This window comes from Chenopodium quinoa, unplaced genomic scaffold (assembly GCF_001683475.1).
Source record: "Chenopodium quinoa cultivar QQ74 unplaced genomic scaffold, ASM168347v1, whole genome shotgun sequence".
Taxonomy (NCBI): domain Eukaryota; kingdom Viridiplantae; phylum Streptophyta; class Magnoliopsida; order Caryophyllales; family Amaranthaceae; genus Chenopodium; species Chenopodium quinoa.
The window spans coordinates 4,326,816-4,349,344 of NW_018744268.1; the positions used below are offsets into that span (position 1 = coordinate 4,326,816).

General features: G+C 36.0%; 1 protein-coding gene and 1 long non-coding RNA gene across 7 annotated transcripts; one reads left to right on the forward strand and one right to left on the reverse strand.

Moving 5' to 3' along the window:
- Window positions 1–9,107: 9,107 nt before the first annotated feature.
- On the reverse strand, window positions 9,108–12,634 carry LOC110694893. Of its 5 annotated transcripts, none has more exons than XR_002505972.1 (3): window positions 12,158–12,620; window positions 9,667–11,092; window positions 9,108–9,406 (listed from the first exon to the last, which is right to left on the reverse strand). It is a non-coding gene; the product is annotated as an uncharacterized LOC110694893 (long non-coding RNA). The 5 variants fall into 5 exon arrangements; XR_002505970.1 differs by having other exon boundaries at window positions 9,108–9,773; window positions 10,814–11,092; window positions 12,158–12,616; XR_002505969.1 differs by having other exon boundaries at window positions 9,108–11,080; window positions 12,158–12,634.
- A 3,933-nt stretch (window positions 12,635–16,567) lies between these two features.
- On the forward strand, window positions 16,568–22,273 carry LOC110694894 (kinesin-like protein NACK1). 2 transcript variants are annotated; one of them, XM_021872094.1, is made up of 15 exons: window positions 16,568–16,762; window positions 17,374–17,664; window positions 17,752–17,841; window positions 17,961–18,061; window positions 18,162–18,278; window positions 18,383–18,464; window positions 18,554–18,621; window positions 18,701–18,760; window positions 18,847–18,971; window positions 19,208–19,409; window positions 19,522–19,629; window positions 19,718–19,807; window positions 19,912–20,853; window positions 20,955–21,286; window positions 21,406–22,271. In XM_021872094.1, the coding sequence occupies exons 2-15, from the start codon at window positions 17,385–17,387 to the stop codon at window positions 21,728–21,730; spliced, it is 2,922 nt and encodes a 973-aa protein (XP_021727786.1). In that variant the 5' UTR covers window positions 16,568–16,762; window positions 17,374–17,384; the 3' UTR covers window positions 21,731–22,271. The 2 variants fall into 2 exon arrangements, with proteins under 2 accessions (XP_021727786.1, XP_021727788.1); XM_021872096.1 differs by having other exon boundaries at window positions 16,611–16,762; window positions 17,378–17,664; window positions 21,406–22,273.
- The last annotated feature ends 256 nt before the right edge of the window (window positions 22,274–22,529 follow it).

Genomic DNA, 22,529 nt, shown 5'->3' on the forward strand with positions numbered 1-22,529 from the left:
ATACTTCAAAGCGGGCACAAGCGGAACCAACGAGATGAAGATGTCTTTTGAGGATCTCTTGGTTTGGTGGGGATGCTTTAAAACAAGGCAAGCACAATATCTATAAAGGCTTAAAACAACACACAAGTTTTAAAGCAATAGTGATAAGTGTTTTATTTGTCCACTTAACATGGCACTTTAAACACGTTTTTGTACTCTTTCCCCTACTTTAATCCCTTTTTCTAACTCTTTTTGTGCGCATCTATAGCTTTTGGCCTCCTCGATCCTTTTTATGTGTGTGTTTGTGTTTGTAAATGTAAGGAGAAATTGGTCAAATAGCATGAATATGAAGTATATTGGAAGCAAAGCATAAGAGGAGAGGGCGAGCAACCCCTAAGGAGAGAGCGCTCCTCCTGATCTCCTCCAATCTGCCTTAGACATGTTATTAGAGGAGCGGGCGCACACCTAAGTAGGAGTGAGCGCTCCTCCCTAAATTCCAACATTTTTCCATCCTCTGCATTACTAGGAGCGGGCGCGCAGCCTTTAAGGAGCGGGCGCTCCTAACTGAATTCCAGTATTCTGGCTTCGATGTTGCAGACAAGAGGGGGTGCACAGAGAGACAAGGAACGGGCGCTCCTACTGTTCTGAACCCGATTTTTTTACGGACTTTACAATGTGATTTTTGGGGCATATAAATAGGGTGCTTGACTTCAGTTTTTTGGGCTTCTTCCCTTTAGTCTTCTTAGTCTCTTAATATCTTTAAAACTCTCATTAATTAGCTTAGATCTTCTCAAACTCAATATTTGAAAGAATTATTGGAAATTTGTTCCATCAATTTCAACATTTTCTCAACGTTGAAGCTTATTAAGTAATATCTTTCTCTCTCCTTTGCTATTTAATTTTCTAATTTTATCTTTGATTAATCTTAGGTCTTGCTTAATCTTTGTTAATTGTTCTTGCATTCTTAATCATCCTTGTGTAATCTCTCTTCTAGTTTAATTGAATTCATGTGAGCCCTAGATTTAATTGTTAGGTTGCTTTCCACCATGTTTAGTGAGTAGTTTCTTAGATAGGGATTGGGTGGAAACCCAACCAAGCTATGGTTGATTGAACTGGATTTATTCATGTTCTACCTTGGATTTTTAGTTTTTTGTGCTTGAATTAATACATGTGTATTTTGATGGCCACTTTATACTCCTGTGTTCATCCCTCTTCTCACATCGAAAGATGGGGATTTGGAGTGAGTCCTTTCTTGTGCAATTAGATTATGCTACCTTCAAGACTATGGATGTTTGGTTTCATTTTGTAGGATGACTTAGTTTGGTAATTAGGTGAGAAATCTCAATTATTTTTGCTTCATGCTAGTTCGGAATGATCGAGGGACAAACTCGAGCTAGAAACCCACTTCCTATCCTTGATGCTTAATCCTTGTTATTTTGGTGCCTAATCTAGGAAATACTTATGTTGTAATTTTGAAAGAAGACAATGTTAAGTTCCTATTTTATCTTCCATATGCGCTCATGATTTATCCTTGTTATTGATTCTTTGGTTTGGTTGGTGTTGAATCTCGTTTCCCCTAGCGTTCCTTTATACAGTAGTTAACTAATAAAAACCTTATTTGTGACTGAATTAGCTTACAACCGTTTCATATTCTTGGTGTTCTTTAACCATTCCCTGTGGATACGATCCTCACTTGCCCTAGAGTCTTAGGTTGGTTTAGGTAGAAATATTGTTTTGGTTTAGGGTGATAGTCCAACAACCGATTTATTCCTCTACCAAATAGCAACGGGGTAGGAAGCTTTGATTCATTAATTAACCGTCACTCCCTAAAGAGTTTTATATTAAATAAGGAGATAATTACAAGTGAACGCTGAAATGACAGTAACACAATAATTCTCCCTAGAACCTAGAAAGAAAAAAAATAAAGACTTAAAAGATACTACTTAAGGGAAAATACAAGGAAAAGGGAAGGGGATATATAGAGAAAGAGGCGGATTCTAACATCAGGGTCCCTACCCCGTTGCTATTACTTTAAGACTTGTGTGTTGTATTAAGCCTTTATAGATATTTTGTTTGCCTTGTTTTAGAGCATCCACACCAAACCAAGAGACCCTCAAAGACTCCTTCATCTCGTCGGTTCCGCTTGTGCCCGCTTCAAAGTATCGGCCGTCACAAGCCCCGACTCCGCACCCGTTGTTAACGTGTGCTTTCTTGGATACCTTTGGTACGTGTTGCTGTGTGCTCACGAACCTCTCTCCTTCTAATCTTGTGTCATTGTCACCAATAGACAAGAGCGCGCCGCACGATCTAGTGTTAGAACACTCGGACCGTGACAATTGGCTTAATGAGAAATTGCAACCTTGCATACAAAAATAAAAACCTTTAGATAAGTTTTTCTTGGAAGGCTTTTATCAAATTTGAACCTTACAATGAAGATAAATTATTAACTATTTTGATTTTTAAAGCAAAATTACAACCTTGCATATGGATGATTAAATAAACCTCCAAAAATAAAACCAATAGTTAAAGTTTGCTTGAGAGGTTGAAAATTTTACAAAGAGAAGATTTAATTAGAAGATGCTTTAGGAAAAAAAATATATACTTATACGAATCGATCATGCGATCAAATTGCAATAAGGTTACTCTAAATACTTGGGTTCAACCACTATAATATTCACCAATATTAAAATTATATTGTAGTGTATTTTATATATAAATATATATATATATATATATACATATATCGGAGGCCCTTTTAATTTTTGGGCCCTATGCTACGGCCCACCTTGCACACCTTCTTAGATGACCCTTCTTATTCTGTTGGAGAATTCCCACAACCACCCCTTGTTAATGAACATTTATCGAGTTGTGGAGGAGTTCTAATCCTGCTGTTTTAGCTCCATTCATTAACCCAGAAGCACCTCGAAGGTAATCACAGTACATTCGTTTGTTTAATTTATCTTGTTGATGTACATATATATATACACACTATTGTATTAGTTGTACAAATTTTAATATCACGTTGCCTCATTAATGCCTAAACATGCTTAACAATGCTAGTTGGAAGGTTCAAGTTTCACATGTGCACAGAGAAGGCAATCGAAGGGCGGATTGGTTGCCTGATCGCGAGGTTTCCGAAGACGATCGTCTCAACATTTATGATGTTGTTCCTATAGATCTTGGTAGAGTCTTAGAGGAGGATCCTTGGAGCATGGCTTTCCACAGCTTGTCCCTCCTTAAGTAGTTTTTAATTTTTGTGTTGTTTGATTTGGTTTACTACGTATTTGCTTTCTTTTGTTTTTTTGTTTTTCCTTGGAACTCTTTTCCTCATTTGAATAAAAAATTGTCTTATTAAGGATATTATGGAAAATTCGAATAAAAAGTTTATGCAAGTGAATTACAAACCTCAAACATTAAGCAAACGTTAATACATGGCGTAGCGCGAGAGTTGATGAAGCAATGTGTAATGGAGATTGGAATCTTCGGTTTCCAAATGCATCAGTTAATGATAAATTAGAGAGAAAATAGAAGAGATTGACTTGAATCTTATTGATGGCTTCAACCCCAATATATAAAATACAAGCTAACCCTAATTTGATAGGATTAGAAAACTACTAAAAATATATCTTAAAGATATTCTAGGCATAAAATATGGAACAAAATATATCCTAAAATATTCCCAAAAATATCCCCCAATAAGCCCCCCCCCCCAAGTTGGAGCATGTGGATCAAAGATGCCCAACTTGGAAAGGAGATGATTAAATTGAGTCTTCCCAAGCGCTTTAGTGAAAATATTCACCAATTGCTCCTTAGTGGAAACATAAGATGGAGCAATTAGTCCTTGTGTAATAGCATCACGAACAATATGACAATCAATCTCAATGTGCTTTTTTTATTCATGGAAAACTGGATTTCTTGCTATATGGAGTGCCGATTGACTATCACAAAACAATTTGATTGATTTATGGTGTTGAACCCCCAAACTTAAGAGTAAAGCCTTCAACCATTTCAACTCGTGTGTAATCGACGCCATTGATTGATACTCAGATTCTGAGGAAGAATAGGAAACTGTAGGTTGTTTCTTGGTTTTCCAAGAAATAGGGGATTTACCAAGAAACACAAGCCAACCTGTCAACGAACGACGAGTAAGAGAACATGCCGCCCAATCTGAATCACACCAACCTTGCGAAGTCAGGTCACTATTTACACTCAATAAAATACCCTATCCTAGGGTTCCCTTCAAATAACGAACTACCCTCAGAGCCGCCTCCAAGTGCTCAATGCGAGGTTCTTGCATAAATTGTGAGATAATATGAACAGAAAACACCAAATCTGGTCTAGTAACCAAGAGATAAATTAACCGTCTTACCAGTCTACGATAAGACTCAGGATTAGCAAGTAGCTCACCACTAGCAAAGCTAAGCTTATGATTTTGCTCAATCGGAAAGCCTCTTGGCTTTGCCCCTAACAACCCTGCTTCTGAAATAATATCCAAAGTATATTTGCGTTGACACAAAAAAATCCAGATTTACTATGAGCTACCTCAATTCCCAAAAAATACTTCAAAGGACCAAGATCCTTCATCTTGAAACAATCACCAAGATAAGCCTTGAACAAAGTTAATGCATCAGAATTATTCCCAGATATAATAAGATCATCAACATAAACTAAGACATTAATCTTAACATTGCCTTTAGTGTATGTGAAAAGAGAATTATCAGAGTAAGATTGAATAAAACCTTACCCTTTCAGAGCCGTAGTGAGTTTTGCAAACCAACACCTTGGAGCCTGTTTCAACCCATACAAAGACTTTCTCAAATGACACTCCAAGTTTGGATTCGAGTTCTCAAAACCCGGAGGTAATTTCATGTACACCTCCTCTTCTATATCACCAAGTAGAAAAGCATTATGAACATCCATCTAATGAAGCTCCCAATTTTTAGTAGCGGCTATAGTAAGAAAAGCCCGAACTGTAGTCATTTTTGGAACCGAAGCGAAAGTCTCACTGTAATTTATACCTTCCTGCTGATGATTGCCAAAAACTACCAAGCGAGACTTGAGACGTTCAACATCACCATTGGACAAAAATTTCATCTTGTACACCCATTGACTGGCTAGAGCCTTCTTACCGGGAGGAAGATACACTAAAGTCCAAGTCCCATTGTCTTCTAATGCTCGTATTTCTTCTTTCACAAAACATTGCCAATCTTCAGATTTCATGGCTTCTCTAAAGAATTTTGGATCCTTTCCCAAAACAACAACTGCAAGAAATTTGCGATAATTCACAGAAAATATGTCACAGTTTATGTAGTTTGCCAGGGGATATAGAGTACCTGGAGTCTGATTGGAATTAGGAGACGGACTCTTAGCAACAACTGTGTGTGTAACAAAATCACGGAGCAAAACCAAGGGATATTTATCCCAAAAACCACGACCCAACTCACGAGAAGACTGCTGTGCCTTAGAAACTGCTTGGGGGGAGGGCTGCTCGGACTCACTGTGTTGGTCCGTGGCAGTTTTTGGACCTAGGGAGTGCTGCTCTGACCGCACTTACTGGGCAGTTTCTACCTTAGGTGGCAGCTACCCTTTGTGCTGCTACTGTACAAGTTCTGCCGCAGGTGGCTGCTGCACTTCAACGTGCTGATGTTTCTCTTGAAATGGCGGAGCAGAGGCATTTGCAGGGACTCTGCACCCCCCTGCGGCCAACAGCATTATGCCGCGGGTGGGGTGCGGAGGAAATTGTTTCCTCCCTTTCTTGAGATGTAAATGCACTTTGGTCAACAAAATTATTATATGTTTCATGTACAGCCGTAGCATTGTCATCATAGCTTAAATTATGATCATCAAAATCCACATGAACCTCATCCTCCGTATTTCCCAAATTGACATCAATATTTACATCATCCGGACTTCCAAAAGGGAACATTGCTTTAACAAATTTCACATCACGAGAAAAAAAAAATTCCTTTGTTTCAAGATTTAATAGCTTCCATCCCTTTTTCCCGAATGGATACCCCACAAAAACACATTTACGACTCCTATTAGAAAACTTATCCCCCCTCGTCTTTTGATTGTGTGCAAAACACAAACAACCAAAAATATGAATAGCACCAAAAGAAGGAGGTTTATTGAAAAGAATTTCGAAAGGAGATTTGTTTGGTAGAATAGGAGTAGGAGTATGATTAATCAAATGAGTCGCGACTAAAACACACTCACCCCAAAAATAAATAGGAAGATTTGCTTGGAATCTCAAGGCCCTACTAACATTAAGAATGTGTTTGTGTTTTCTCTCTACCCTCCCATTTTGTTGAGGAGTCCCAATACAAGAGGTTTGAAAGAGAATACCAGTTGCAACAAAATAATCGTTCAAACAATTAAATTCAGTCCCATTATCACACTGGACAATTTTAATTTTTTGATTAAATTGTCTATCAACCATAGCAACAAAAGCTATAAACATCCGAAAAACCTCAGTTTTATCAAGCAGCAAATAGATCGAAATAGTCAAGAAATAACAAGCCCCACACGAGGAAACATGACGATATGGACCCCATAAATCACAGTGTATTTTTTCAAAAATTCTAGAAGCTTTATTGTCACTCAAAGGAAATTTGTCTCTAGAATGTTAAGCACGAAAACATACTTCACGATCTTTTGCTAAACTAGTGTTATTTTTGCTAATATGAGGAAGTACTTAACTACCTTTTCAGAAGGATGACCCATTCTTCTATGCCAAAGATCCAACTCCAAAGTCGCTCCAACCACCAACACACGTTGCACCCCATCCAGTTTGCTAAGATAATAGAGTCCGTCTTGCCTAAGACACGTGCCAATTAGCTCCTTCATTGGATCTTGTATAGCACACATATGCGAGTTAAATTGTACAACATCTTTCAATTGATCACTGAGTTAAAAGACGGAAATTAAATTGCAATTAAAATTTGGGACAAAAAGAACTCCAGATATACTAATTTTATCAGACAAACAAACAGATCCGACCAAAGTTGCAAGTACACTATCACCATTTGGCAAACCAATCGGGCATTCAATGTTGTAAGAGTCAAATAGCCAAGATTTATTTCCGGTGACATGATGAGTTGCACTGATATCAATAATCCAACAAGTGTTGTTAAATTTACCATTAAGACGGATTTCTGGAATTATTGTATTACCTAGAAAACTGGTCATGATTGTGAAAAAAAAAAAATTAACCTGCTCTGATACCATGATAAATTTTGAAACAATATGAAATGGGCGTAGGCAACCTGAACAATAAGGAGGAGAGTTTGGTTCACAAACAAGGCTTTGGAGCTTCCATACTAAAACCAATTGACACTAGTAGGAGTAACTCCTCTACCTTATAAAGTGGAACCACCTCTCTTCTTTCTACAATGTGGGACATTCACAAGTGGGCTATAATGGGTTTCAACACTCCCCCTCACTTGTGAGTGTTTTTAGAACTTAGAGCACACCAGAAGGTACAATATAAATCCTGTTTGGGAATAACATCCAATAGAGGCCCCTTAACTAGTGGCTTGACAAATGCCAAGTTATAAACGGCCCAACAAACTTAGGCTCTAATACCATGATGAATTAGAGAGAAAATAGAATAGAATGACTTGAATGTTATTAATGGCCTCAACCCCAATATAAAAAATACAAGCTAACCCTAATTTGATAGGATTAGGAAACTACCAAAAATATATCGTAATACTACTTTTTCCACCTTATTAGGGCTATTAAATCAGAATATGATGGAGCTTGGCTAATTGAGAAGGATGAGGTCCAAGAAAATTAAATATTGTAAGTTATTTCAAAAATCTTTTTGAGAGTGATAATACCCTTTTTCAAGAGGGACCTACCAAGGGACATATTCTCTGAATTTACCACTAGGGATTAAAATAGTTTAACAATAGAGAGAGTTGTTAAGGAAATGGGCTCCATTAAGGCCCCTGGCCTAGATGGCTTTCAAGCCTTATTTTTCCAAAAGAATTGGGACTTGGTAGATAACAACGTTTATTCATTAGTGCTTGAAGTTTTGATGAGTAAAGGGCTGCCTCGCCATCTAAATGACACTTTTCTTGTGCTAATCCCAAAAGTTGATAACTCAGAACTTGCATCTCAATTTCGGCCAATTAGTCTGTGCAATGTTGTGTATAAAATTATTACTAAGGCTATTATTAATCGAATAAGCCTATGATGCCGCATCTCACTTCTTCTTAGCAAACAAGTTTTGTGCTTGGCTGATAGATTACTGATAACATTGTAATTGTGTAAGAAGTTATTCATGTTCTATGAGGAATAAGAAAGATTCTAAGGGTTATATGGCTATTAAGATTGATTTTGAAAAGGCCTGTGATCGGCTTAGATGAGATTTTATCCAGGACACTTTGATGGAAATTAATTTTCCAATTTTGTTGGTGGATGTCATAATGGAATGTATCTCTTCTTCCTTGATGAGAGTGTTGTGGAACAAAGAACCAATTCAAGTTTTCAACCCAAGTAGAGCCATGCGTCAAGGAGACTCATTATCACCTTACATTTAATTTTGTGCTTTGTATGGAAAGGTTGAACAATATTATTGAGGATCCATAATTCTTGATACATGGAAAAAAATTAAGGATATATAGTCATAACGGGCCAAGCCTTTCAAACTTAGCCTTTGCTGATGACATAATACTTTTCACTACAACAAATAAGATCAAAGAGGGCGATTTAAATCCCCCTCTTAGGTTAAAATTTCGCCCTATTAGGCAAAGAGGGCGATTTTAAAATCACCCCTAAGTTGCCCTTTTAGCTTCGTCCTATTAGCTTCAAAGGGCAACTATAATCTTTCGCCCTCTTTGTTAAAGATCAAAGAAGGCAAAAAATTTCGCCCTCTTTGTTTAAGATCAAAGAAGGCAAAAAATTTCGCCCTCTTTGATCAAAATAAATCAAGGAGGACAAAGCTTTTCGCCCTCTTTGATCAAAATCTAAGAGGACAAAAATTTTAGCGCTCTTTGATCAAAATCTAAGAGGACAAAAAATTTTTCCCTCTTTAATTAAAATCTAAGGGCAAAATTAAAGTCGCCCTCTTTGTTCAATTTTTAGTTTTTTTTTAAAAAAGAATTCTAGAAGGGTACATTTAGGGAAAAAAAAAAAGGTCTTAATAGGCATAAATTCTAATTTTGTCATTATATATACAAAAGTATTAACCAAGTTTTTCTAAATAGCAAATAGCTAAGCCAAAGAGTACTAAAATTTAATAATGTTTTTTCTAGGATATGAACTATCAAGCAATCTTCTCATTCTTGCAGCTTCTAGCATCCCCTTTTTTTCCATCTATAATGCAACCCGCCTTTTGGTGTCCATCTCCAAAACATCAGCACATTGACTTGATCCCCTGACTGCAAACTTGATAGAAACAGGTAAGAAACGGTTTAGAGTCCTGCAGGTTTTAATGTAACTGTTAATCTTCTTCAAGAAGAAAGGGAACGTTACAATTCACAAAAGTCAAGTTCAAGAATAAGATACTAAAATGGAATGTTTGATTGACTAATCGACTACTGCCAAAATAACAGCATGTAGAAAGGCATCATTCTGAGCACCATGCCTTATACCTACTGAATTACATAAGCTAACATAACCATGGCATGATAATGCATCCACATGACAATTTTATGAAAAGAGTAAGCTAGAAAATATTACCTCTATCAAGCATCAAGGCCAATCTTCTCCACGACTAACCGAAGTTTTTGGTCTAGGTCATCTTGTTTCTTCTTAGAAACTTCCAATTCAGCTCGCAATGTAAAATACTAGATAATGCAATTATTGGCACCAAAAACATTTAAACTCAAAAACTAACAGGAAAGTGCAACCAAGCTTTTTGGGAGAAATCAAGGACTGACTACAATATGCTTCAGGAATGTAACTAAACACTACAATTCTCGGCATAAGCATCATAATTCATAATTACATAAAGTTAATAAGTCTCAAGCTAATCAGATAATCTATATAACATGCCCTTAAAGTAAACGCAGTGCCTAAACATTCATGATGTGCACACTATCATCAGATTTCATATGGCCAAAGAGTAGCTTTTTAACTTTTTGAGGGGAGTATGTCGTAAGATGTCCCAACCTACCCGGTAATCGAGCAATACAGAAGTATACCCTAAAATAGGTGCCTCAACGGACAACCTGGGAACGCAAACATGGGCTATAATTCTATGCCACTCACTGCATAATCAAATGACAAAAAATCTTGATTGAGGATCTCTTCTGAATATTTAATTTGATTTTTCGATTTTTCTTAGTTGAATTTCTAATAGGGGTTCTTGTAATTTTCTGTATATCTGTTCTAGTTGTCACACACTAGTGTTCAAAAACAAGGTCCTACAGAGATCACATGTTTATCTTCTAATAAGCACAGTGAGACACTTCAAACATACATTAAAGAGTAAGCTCTATGGTTTTAAAAATCTACCATGATCAATTGCATACATGTGGACACAATTAAAACACGGAAGCCAATTACAAGACTGTCAAAAACATCAAGATAAATATGCTTGCATGTACTCGTACTCCGTAATTGTTACGAAAAATAGGCAGAAGTGGATTGCAACTCTTCTGTCAAAAATCATTTCATACAAGTAATCTGTCCACAATTTTTCTTTTATAGCATTGACAATATGCACATAAAGCAAGCTTATTCTTAATCAAATACGTAGTATATATGAGTTAATTATGTTCATTGGCACCTTCAGAATCCACAAAGGCAATTAAGAGATTACTCAAAGCATCATCACTGATCAAAAAGGGGAATAAAAAATGAAGTAATTGCTGAAAATGCTCACCAAGATGGCAACTGTTTGACTTCATTTGAAGTGCTGGACTAGGAATGTTTTGAGTGTTTGCACCGAATTGAAACCACAGCCATCTGGAGACTCGGAGAGCAAAAGTGAAACCTCAGACACAAAAGCATTTCATATCCTCTTCTGAAAATTCAGATAAAGTGGGATCAACTATCTCCAGAAACCTACCATCTTGACCAAATTGCCGAGCTCAAACGTCTAGTAAACATGTATTTCGGATCAATATAACCTATGCTATTTGGGAATATTCTGTCATAGCATCTGATGCATAGTCAGTAAATACATGTGCAATCCCAAAATCCAACAACTTTAATTAGAATAGAAACTATTGTCAAGAAGTACATTGCTAGGCCTAAGGTCGCAATGCAACAAAAAAAACATTAACACATTCAAGACCACAAGCAATGCCAAGACATATAGAAGCTCTCATAGATCAGTTTAACTGGAATTTTTATCATCTAATAATGCAGCTAAGCTTCTGCCTTCTACAAACTCGTACACCATGACTATATGATCATCTTCAGCACAACTTCCTATGTTTTTCTATCCCTCAAATGACAGAGAATCTATCACTGATAGACCTTTCACCGACTCACAGCATAATCAATGCCTGTCTATCCTTTCTAAATAAATAAGAATCACAATGTGTTTGAAAAAAAATTATAATCTAGTCCATTAAAATCCAAAAGTTGGATAATACTAAATAATTCACAATCTTCAAAACCGAAAACTAATTTAGTCCAATAAACTTAAGACAGGAACGCTTAAAGATTACAGGTTAATGATTATGAGTTTATTTATGAAAAGTACCAAATCATAAACCAGCTCTGAACATAACATGAATACCTTCACAATCAATAAGTAATCTGTAATCAAACTGCAATCAACTACTCTTATACATTACATTTTGAAATCAGATAATGAGTTAATTAATCATATACTTATCTCCAATGATCATGCATCATAAACACTTGTTCATACAAAACAATTTTTTTTTTAATCAACAGTCTTTGAGGCGTTTCATCAAACACTTTATCTGCACTACTTGAAAACTATAATCTTTTCTTTTTTCCCAGATTCTTTAAGGCATTTCATCAAACACTATATTTGCACCATTCCGGATTATTTAAGTACGATTATTATAGGTATTTCATCAATTTTTTAACAGGAAAAATCGAAAGATTGCTTGACTCGACAAAAGTAGCATGTTATACAACAAATTTCGAATCCAAAACACAATTTAAATTTCAATAACAAAAACATTCGAGCAATTAACTAGCAATAAACCCTAGATTGTGAAATTGATAGTCCATAATTTAATACTACCTGAGAAGTCGCTTCAATGAAGGAGAAAGTTCAAAGTTGCTTCAATGGAGGATCGAGAAAGCTCAAATTCGCTTCAATGGAGGATCGAGAAAGCTCAAATTCGCTTCAATGGAGGATCGAGAAAGCTCAAACTTGCTTCAATGGAGAATTCGAAGTGTAGTTATCGCATTGTGAGGAGAGAGAGGGGTTTTACAATTTTTTGTTTTGGGGTTTGTTTTACGGAGTACAGTAGAAGTATTTGTTTATTTGTGCAAGCAAGGACGAAAACTTCTTTTAATTCGCCCCCTTATTGTTTATCAAAGAGGGCGATTGTTTAAGTCGCCCTTATTGTTTGATCAAAGAGGGCGAATTTAATTTAGTCGCCCTTATTGATCAGCTCTAAGACAACGACTAAATTTTCGCCCTTTTTGATAACAATATAATAGGGCGAACTCTATATGCTCTATTTGATGGTGTTTAAGAAGGCAAATTAAAGTCGCCCTCTTTGTCAGAATAAAATCGTCCTCTTTGATCTATTTTCTTATAGTGTTTCGCAGAGACTTCTATTGACCAAGCAGCTAATATCAATCAATGTTTAGCTCGTTTTTGTGACTCTTCTGGCCAAAAAGTTAGTTGATCGAAGTCTAGGGTGTATTTTTCTCAAAACATGAATGATGCAGCCACCTCTGAAATCGCCAGGACCTTAGAGATTGAAGCAACGAAAAATTTGGTGTTTAGGCAAATCTTAAGAAAGGCATCTAGGAATTTGCTTGGGGATTTAGGGGTAATAACAATCAAGCCACAAATATCAAATACTATAACCAAGAGAAACAATAAAGCAATAAGTAAATGATTATATTAAAGAATATTAAGTTTAGAGATACAATATTGAGAAAGGACAGGCTTCCTTGTTCAGCAAGGACACGTCACGGTCCCGAGAGAATAAGTAGAGTAATCCGTTTCTATTAATGTATGAGTGTGCGCACATGAGTATTATAATGTCTAATTATGCTATATATACCTAGGAATAGCTAAGGTTACAAAGATAACACAATATATTCGAACGTGGGAGATCTTCTTGATTTTATTCTTTTCCTTGATCAGTAGGGGTATTCTTGGCAAGTATCTTCTTAATTGAGCTTATGATCTTCTTTGCTATACTTGTATCAATCAGGATGCTGCTTGCTTCTTGATGTATTTTTGAGTGTTTGGCTATACCCTAGGTTTATTGGGTTGCTTGGTAACACCGGGCCAACATTTGGGAACGTATTTGGGAATGCCAGCCTGAACAAGTCGTGTAACAAGAGCAACCTTTGGGTACATGTGTGAAAGAGTTGATAGACGTTTGGCAGGGTGGAAATCAATACACCTTTCGCTTGCCCACCCGTATTACCCTTTATTAAACTATCTTAACCATAATGGCTTCATTCGTATGCTATGCAAACAGCTGGAATCCCGAGGACTACTTGTGACGACATTGATAAAAGAACTAGGAGATTCATTTGGGGAGGGGATGATGAAAAAAGAAGAATTCATCTTATTTCTTGGGAGAACCTACAGAAGCTGAAAGAGATGAGAGGTTTGGGTATTCGTTTGTCAAGATAAGCAAACTCAGCCTTCTTAACAAAGCTCATATGGTGTCTACTTACCGAACCAAATGCTCTATGGTCAGGAGTACTTACAAGTAAGTATTCTAAAGGATGATGTGATGTGGACATGTTCAAAACGAAGTCTAATATGTCTAATGTTTAGAAGGGTATCCAGGAGAATGCTTATATTCTTTATCAAGGGGCTCGTACAACGGTTACTGATGGCACAAATATTATGTTCTGGGACCATCGGTGGGTAAATTTGAAGACGTTGCGCGATGTGGCTATTGCATTTATTCCATTGGACATTGAAGGAGACACCCTGGCTAAAATGTGGGACGCGATTGAAGAGCGGAAGTGGGTTTTTTTTTTTTTTTTCTGCGAGAAACTGAAGCTCATGCTTTGATTGAAAACCCCAGATAAAGGTGACTTCATTCATTGGGCTGGGGGTTCAAAGGGTCGGCTATCGTTTGATTATGCCTTACAAATCATAAGACAAGATAATGGTGAGCAAAAAGATGGTTCTTGGAACTTGATTTGGCATTTGAGAGTGCAGCAATGTGTTAGAGTGTTTTTATGGCTTGTATTACATGATAAAATCATGTGTAATGCAAACCGTTTTAAACGATCATCACTCACTAATGATCCTTGCAGGTCTAGCAGCTCATGCTACTTATTTTAGAAGAGGGTCTCTTAGACAATGGATCAATAGGAACATTAAAGTGCGGTTGTTTTCAATCATTCAGGTGAAATCTCAGTGGATAAAACAATATTTTTAGACAGATTTGAGGAGGTCTGGCGCGTGCTTAGTGATGGCATAACTAGTTTCTCTCAACTCCCGTAAGAAGAGAGACCTTTATTAAATGGAATAATGCACCTCCTACAAATTGGTACGCATTGAATGTTGATGGAGAGGCTAAGGGAGCCCCGGGTCCTGAAGGGGTGGTAGTGGCTTAATAAGGGATGCTACAAGAAAGTTGTGTTGTGCTGTGCTTATTCTCTAAGGTTAGGTAGCCGTGTTGCCTTTAAGGCAGAAGTTTCGGCAGTGGCACATGGGTTGGAGTTGGCAAAAAAAAATGGGAATTAAAAAAATTACAAGTCTAATTGGACAATCAAGCTGTTGTTCAGATTTTTGCCAAAACGAGTGACTATAATGGTGAATGCCTTCATGATATCGCTCATTGCAAGAAGCTTGTTGCTAGTCAAGCATGGGAAGTAGAAGTCAAGCATATTTATCGAGAAGCAAATCATGTTGCTAATTGATTAGCAAACCAAGGAGTCCATTAGAACAACAAATTTGAATTTATTCAAGTCTCCCCTAGAGCTCTAGGGCGTATTTTACATAATGATCTAGTAGGTGTTTTCCCCCTTAGTTTTTTTTTTATTTTGTTTTGTTTTCCTAGCCCCTCGTTTGAAAAAAAATATGACGAAAGGATTCAAGAAATAAATACTTATAACTAATTATTTTATAAATGGATGGTTTGTTTAGTGAGAACTGAGAGACAAAATTAACAGCTGAAGTAAAAGGTGCAGAAAAAGAACAAGAAGAATGAAAATTTTTCCCTGCAGGCGAATGCACGATGCTTCGTGCATCCAGTTTTATTTTTAAAAAAAAAGGCGGAATGAACATATAGTTGTTCAGTTTAGAACATTTAGTAGTTTTGCAAAGAACATATATTTATCTTATAAAGAACATCACATATAATTGTTTTGTAATGAACATATACTTGTTTTGTATAGAACATAGCTATATGTTCTTTATATATATCTAAAGAACATTTGTAATATTATTAAAGAACATGATAATATAATGTAATGAATATTATTTGTATTCAACCGCCATAATCTAAAAAAAAAATTTAAAGCACATTTCAAAATAAACAATTAATTTTATGTCACAAATAATTGTACATTATACTGACAATCAAAGAACATGAAGATAAAGAAAATTATTAAATAGCCCCATGTTCTTTTCACTCTAGGTATATATTCATTATTTTTTAATAGTAGGTTCTTTTCACTTAAGGTATATGTTAATTGTATTTTAATAGTATGTTCTTTTCATTGTAACAATATAGATATGTTCATTTTGTTTCTATAATATGTACATCCGCTTTATAAATATTGAAAAGAACATTTTACTATATTTTGATGTACATTGTATTATTTAGATCTACAACTTTTTTTGAATTTGCTTTTGCTTTCTTTTTTTCAAAATGTAATAATTGGTCGGTTTTCTTCAAGAACTTCATATATTTTCTCATTCCAATACCAAAACCACATAAATCACAAATTTACACCAAGAACTTGCAAAAAAAAACTACCAATCGAATTCAAATTGAACAACTACGCATGTCGAAATTGTACTTATCTTTTGTTTTCGTCAGCCATCTTGAACAATTTTGCACCAAGAAGTTTGAAATTAACTATTTCTTTATTAAGGTTTGATGAACGTAAAGTGGTTTTCAGTTTTTTCTTTTTTGGGAGTTAAATCTTGTAGAGAGAGAAAAATAAAATTATTTGAAATTACTGTAAGGTAAAAAAATATTTACTATTTATCTTTTTGCCATTTTAACAAAAAAAAAAAAAAAAAAAAAAAAAAAAAAAAAAAAAAAAAAAACTCAATATAACTCGTGTACATTAGAATTGAACAATATGTTCTTTCTACAGCCATATACATTATGATACAACATAATATACATTCCGCATGTAGGCAATTGCGAAATGAAGGTCAACAAAGTTAAAATATAATTGATAGAGTTATAGTCTTATACACATATTACCGTTTATTATTAATACAACCGTTACAATTTAAAATGGCCGTTTGTGTGTTTAAAACGATTAAATATCAGAAGCGCTGAAAAAGAGCCGTTGTATCTGTTTAGTGTATTTTCTCCTTTGATGTTCATTCTCTCAAACTCTTTGTTTATCTGATTAAAAACCCTTACTACTCTTTCTCTCTCCTTCAACAAAACCACCATCTTCAGTTCCGACCACCTCTCCTTCTCTGCCGCTGCTATTTTCCATTGTTGACGCAGTAAGTTAATTATTTATAATTTTATTGTTTTGATTTTGATTACTCAAATACTCAATTCAGTTTTTGTTGCGTCAAATTTCAATAATAGAAGTTTTGTACAATTTCTGATTTTGGAAGAGGATAATTCAAACCGATCAACTTCTTTATTTGGAACGTTATTATTTGTTTAATTTAGGTAAAGGGTAAGCAATTTGCATAATTTATGTTAATCAATGATATAGATTAAATCTCAAAGTTAAATTAATTGATGGGAGATCATACTAAATAACTTTTAAGAAGTTGGGAAATCGGACTCATCCTTGCTACTGTCATAGTTGTATTTGTATGTCAGATTTTCTAATATGTGTCCCCATTTAACAACTTAAATTAATTTATGGGATATATAAATAAGAGAACAAGTATGACTATAGCTTGAGATTAATGAAGTTGGAAGTTGGCGTAATCATCGCTACTGTCGTAGTTTTTTATCATTAGATTTTCTGATATGTCGCTACTTAAATTTATTGATGGGATATATGAATTAATAGGATAAGTATGTATGTATTACTAGGTTAAAGTGATCATCATATACTAAGTATTACTGAAGAATTTGTTTTGGATTGATTTGAAAGGCAGAAACATTATGACAGTAAAGGGTACCTCAACACCATCAACACCAGGTGGGCCCAGAACGCCTGCATCAACACCTGGTGGACCTAGAACGCCTGCATCGACACCAGGTGGACCAAGAGCTGGTGCCAAGGAAGACAAAATCGTCGTGACTGTAAGGTTGAGGCCTTTAAGCAGACGAGAGCAGGCAGCTAAAGACCAAGTGGCTTGGGAATGTGTTGATGAACACACAATTTTTCATAAGCCTACTGTTAATAATGATCGTTCTTTGCAGCAATCTTCATTTACATTCGGTATACTTATCCCTTTTATCCAAGTAATCGGATTCATAAAACCAATTGTTTTTCGTTGACTGAGTCGAAAATTGTGTACCTTTTCAGATAAAGTCTTTGGTCCTGCCTCCATCACTGAGACTGTGTATGAGGATGGGGTGAAAAATGTGGCTTTGTCCTCTTTGATGGGTATCAATGGTAATGCATTACTTATTGATTAATACGAGTAGTTTTCATTTGCATTGCTTTAATTGTTTTCAATTGTGTGGTTCTTTTTGGCGGTGGTTTGAAAATTTAAACTTTAATTCTGTTTGCAGCAACTATATTTGCTTATGGACAGACAAGTAGTGGCAAGACATATACAATGCGAGGAATCACAGAAAAAGCTGTAACAGATATTTACAACCACATAATGAATGTAAGATATTTGGTTATATCATGTACAAGTTCAGTTTAAGATTAGTATGTTTCTAGCTGCTGATATGCTATAAAACTAAACACTTGCTCCATGAATACAGACCCCGGAAAGAGAATTCACTATTAGGATTTCTGGATTAGAAATCTATAATGAAAATGTCAGGGATCTTCTGAATTCTGAGTCTGGTCGCAACCTTAAGCTATTGGATGATCCAGAAGTATGTGTTCACTATAACAAAACTAGTTCATTAAAAGTGATTCCTCGCATTAGATTGCTAAAATATATGTATTATTCTTATTCTGTTTTTATTTTTCTCTGCAGAAAGGTACTGTTGTTGAGAAGCTAGTTGAAGAAACTGCTACTGATGACCGGCATCTGAGACACTTGATTAGCATATGCGAGGGTAAGATAACTGCTCGAAAAGCTTGTTTCAGCTTGTGATTGTTTTACTAAAAATCTTACCATAGAAAACACTCTTTTTTTTTTGCTCAGCTCAAAGACAAGTGGGTGAAACTGCACTCAATGATAATAGTTCACGATCTCACCAAATTATTAGGCTGGTTAGTTTCAAGAATCTTTCATTGGCTCTGACAGGATTTTAATGACAGATTCTAACTAATTACGTGCCTAACAATGCAGACAATACAAAGTACACAGCGTGAAAATTCAGGCTGTATCCGATCCTTCATTGCAAGCCTGGTAAATACCTTACATAGATTTATTTTATGGCATTCTTCAGTAATGTTCACTGCTGTAGTGTTATGAATTTGTTTTTGCTTTTGCAGAATTTTGTCGACCTTGCTGGAAGTGAGAGAGCTGCACAAACACATGCTGATGGTGCCAGACTCAGGGAAGGCTGTCATATTAATCTGAGCCTGATGACTCTGACAACAGTGATTCGGAAGCTTAGGTAAAGGGGTTTTCCTCCCATATGCATTTAGTTGGTTCATTTTTTGCGCAGATTGATACATTAGTGTGTCAAAAATTATGTCCTCCTCTCCTAAATTTTTCACTAGTAAAATTGCTTCTTAAACATGGTAACAATCGTAGAACTTTCCTGGCTTTTTGGCCATAATGGGACTCTAGGATGGGTGCCAGGTAATTGATCTACTGCTGATATTGCTTGGCATTCATATTGCAATGCAGTGCTGGAGCAAAGCGTGCTGGTCACATACCTTACCGTGACTCTAAGCTTACGAGAATTTTACAACACTCTCTTGGTGGGAATGCTCGTACTGCTATCATTTGTACGTTGAGTCCAGCAACGAGTCATGTTGAGCAGACAAGGAACACATTATATTTTGCTACTCGAGCTAAGGAGGTGACCAACAATGCTCAAGTGAACATGGTATGGATGAGATTAAAGCTTTATGAACCTATATAAATAATGTACTCATGAACATTTAACTATCTTAATTCCTTGGACAAAGGCTTAATAATATATCCTATTTGATTTTCAGGTTGTCTCTGATAAGCAATTAGTGAAACAGTTGCAGAAGGAGGTTGCCAGACTAGAAGCAGAGTTACGTGTCCCTGATGCATCAGACAAGGACCAGAAGATTCACCAGGTGACTATTTTTTCTGCTTCATTGGGATGCTTAAGGCATTGGGTGCTGATGAATTGTTGTCTAAATTATTTTTCTTCTTACATTCTAGATGGAAAAGGAGATTGAAGAGTTGAGACGTCAAAGAGATCTTGCCTTATCCGAAGTAGAAGAGCTTCGACAAAAGGTGCAGGAGGAAAAGGTTTTCAACTTTATCTTTGATCCTTCTCCACCCTCCTACCCTCTTCTGTCCAATCAAGTTTTTTTTTTTTTTTTTTCCTAACTATTTTCTGATGACTATTTCAGGTTATTGGTCCCTATGAATCACCTCGACCAGTTGTAAAATGTCTTTCCTTCTCTGGCACATTGCCTTTCAACTTAAATGGGAAGCAACAGGGATATCAGACACAAAATAAAATTATCAGGCAATCTATGAGGAAGTCATCTACTGCTCCATTCACCCTCATGCACGAAATTAGGAAACTTGAGCAACTGCAGGAGCAGCTTGGAGATGAAGCCAATCGAGCTCTAGAAGTGCTGCAAAAAGAGGTTGCTTGTCATAGGCTAGGTAATCAAGATGCCGCTGAGACAATTGCTAAGCTGCAGGCAGAGATAAGGGAAATGCGTACTGTTAGGCCAGATCTCACGGTGGATGAGGCTGGAGCAGTTGTTGCCACAAATAAAAGTGTGAGCGCCAACCTGAAGGAAGAAATTACTAGACTTCATACTCAAGGGAGTACAATAGCTGATCTTGAAGAGCAGCTTGAAAATGTACAAAAGTCTATAGACAAACTAGTACTGTCTCTTCCAAATAACGATGAACCTAATGGTGAAGTAACTCAGAACTCAAAATCCCAATCGAAAAAGAAAAAGTTGCTTCCTTTAAGTTCAAGCAATGGTGCCAACAGGCAGAATCTCTTACGATCTCCATGCTCCCATTTGTATGCTGCTGACCAAGTTGTGGAGACTGGCATTGAAAATAGGAATCCAGTAAATGATAACATTGTTGTTACTGAAGCTGCACAAGGTGTCGAGAAAGGAACACATACAAAAACAGAAGCTGTTAGTGATGTTTCATCGAAGGAAGGTTCAGGATACAGAAGATCGAGTTCAGTTAACATGAAGAAAATGAAACAGATGTTTCAGAATGCAGCAGAAGAGAATGTGAGAAACATAAGAGCTTATGTTACAGAACTGAAAGAACGTGTCGCAAAGCTGCAATATCAGAAGCAGTTGCTTGTTTGCCAGGTAGTTATAATACTCCTTCCATATAGCGTTACTGTAAACAGATCTTATTGTAATGTGCATTTATAATATACTTGTTTAAAAAAAAAATATTAATTCACCAGGTGCTTGAGTTGGAAGCAAATGAAGCCGCTGGTTATGATATTGAGAATGATGAAGATGATTACGAGGAAAATGAACCTGAGGTTTCATGGCAAGTAACTTTCAAGGAGCAAAGACAGCAAATAATTGAACTATGGGATGTTTGCTATGTTTCCATCATTCACAGAACTCAATTCTATCTGCTATTTAAAGGAGACCCAGCTGACCAAATTTACTTCGAAGTTGAGCTTAGGCGGTTAACTTGGTTGCACCAGCACTTGGCAGAAACCGGAGATGCAAGTCCAGCTCATTGTGGACCTGGTGGAGATGAACCCACAGTTTCTATTTCTTCCAGGTACTTTCTTAATCAACTTCTGCTTACATCTTTATTCCTACACAATCTAATCTTTTTTCACTATAAGTAATGTCAGAAGTTAATTATGACCGCCTTTTCTATTTCTATCCATAATGTAGTATCAGAGCATTGAAGCGCGAAAGGGAGTTCCTTGCAAGGAGGGTAAGCTCACGCCTAAGTGCTGAGGAAAGAGAAGCATTGTACATAAAATGGGGAGTCTCTCTAGAAGGAAAACATAGGAGATTGCAATTTGTGAGTAAGCTTTGGACAAATCCCCATGACTCGCTTCATGTACATGAAAGCGCGGAAATTGTGGCTAAGCTTGTTGGATTTTGCGAAAGTGGAAAGGCAGCAAGGGAAATGTTTGAGCTAAACTTTGCACTCCCAAGTGATAAAAGACCATGGATGGCAGGCTGGAATCAAATCTCCAACCTGCTTTTGTGAGAGATTTGAGAGGTTTTATATATTTGTTACAAGAAATCATCTCTTTTGTAAATGTACTTAAAGAAGTTTTGGAGTTCTCTCCACGACTTGTTCAATTCTTTCATTCTTTTTTTGGTTATTGAGATAACTGTTACTGCTATAGCCAGTTTTGGAATTGCCATTTTGCAAAAATAAAAAACATTTTGTTCTTAAATTGTGTTTATTATTCCTCAATCTTAGATATAACACTTGGTTACAACTTTTTAGCGTTTCACCTCTCAACTAGAATCTAAATGATGAGAATGTTGGGATATTCTCCCCTTCACAATTAGTTAATATTATTTTTGTAAGAAAAAGAAGAAGAATATGTTAGAAAATAGAAATTATGGAAGTTGGTGGGCTTTTGTTTTTATGGGAGGAATGCAAAGTATATGAATTTAGTGTAATTTTTTATTATTTGAATCATGCTCTTCTTACATTGTATATAGATTTAGAATGTCGGTTACTTGTTCTCTTACCTTAGATAATTCTTTCTAATTCTTGATAACTAGAGTGTACTTGTAGACACCTAAAAATGTTTCCACAAATCCGAACCCGATGATGAACAACCTTTCACCACCATTGTCTGGTTGAGTATTTAATCTTTGGAGTGCTTAATCCATATTTCCATTCAATAAACCAACCTAATTCTTAGCTCATTTTCCTTATTTTCTTCTTTTCGTGTCCACACTATAAAACCGATCTAAACAGATTTTGTGGCCCTATAATTTTGATCCAAATATTATTTGGTTGGATAGGCATTTCAATAAGCTTTTCAATG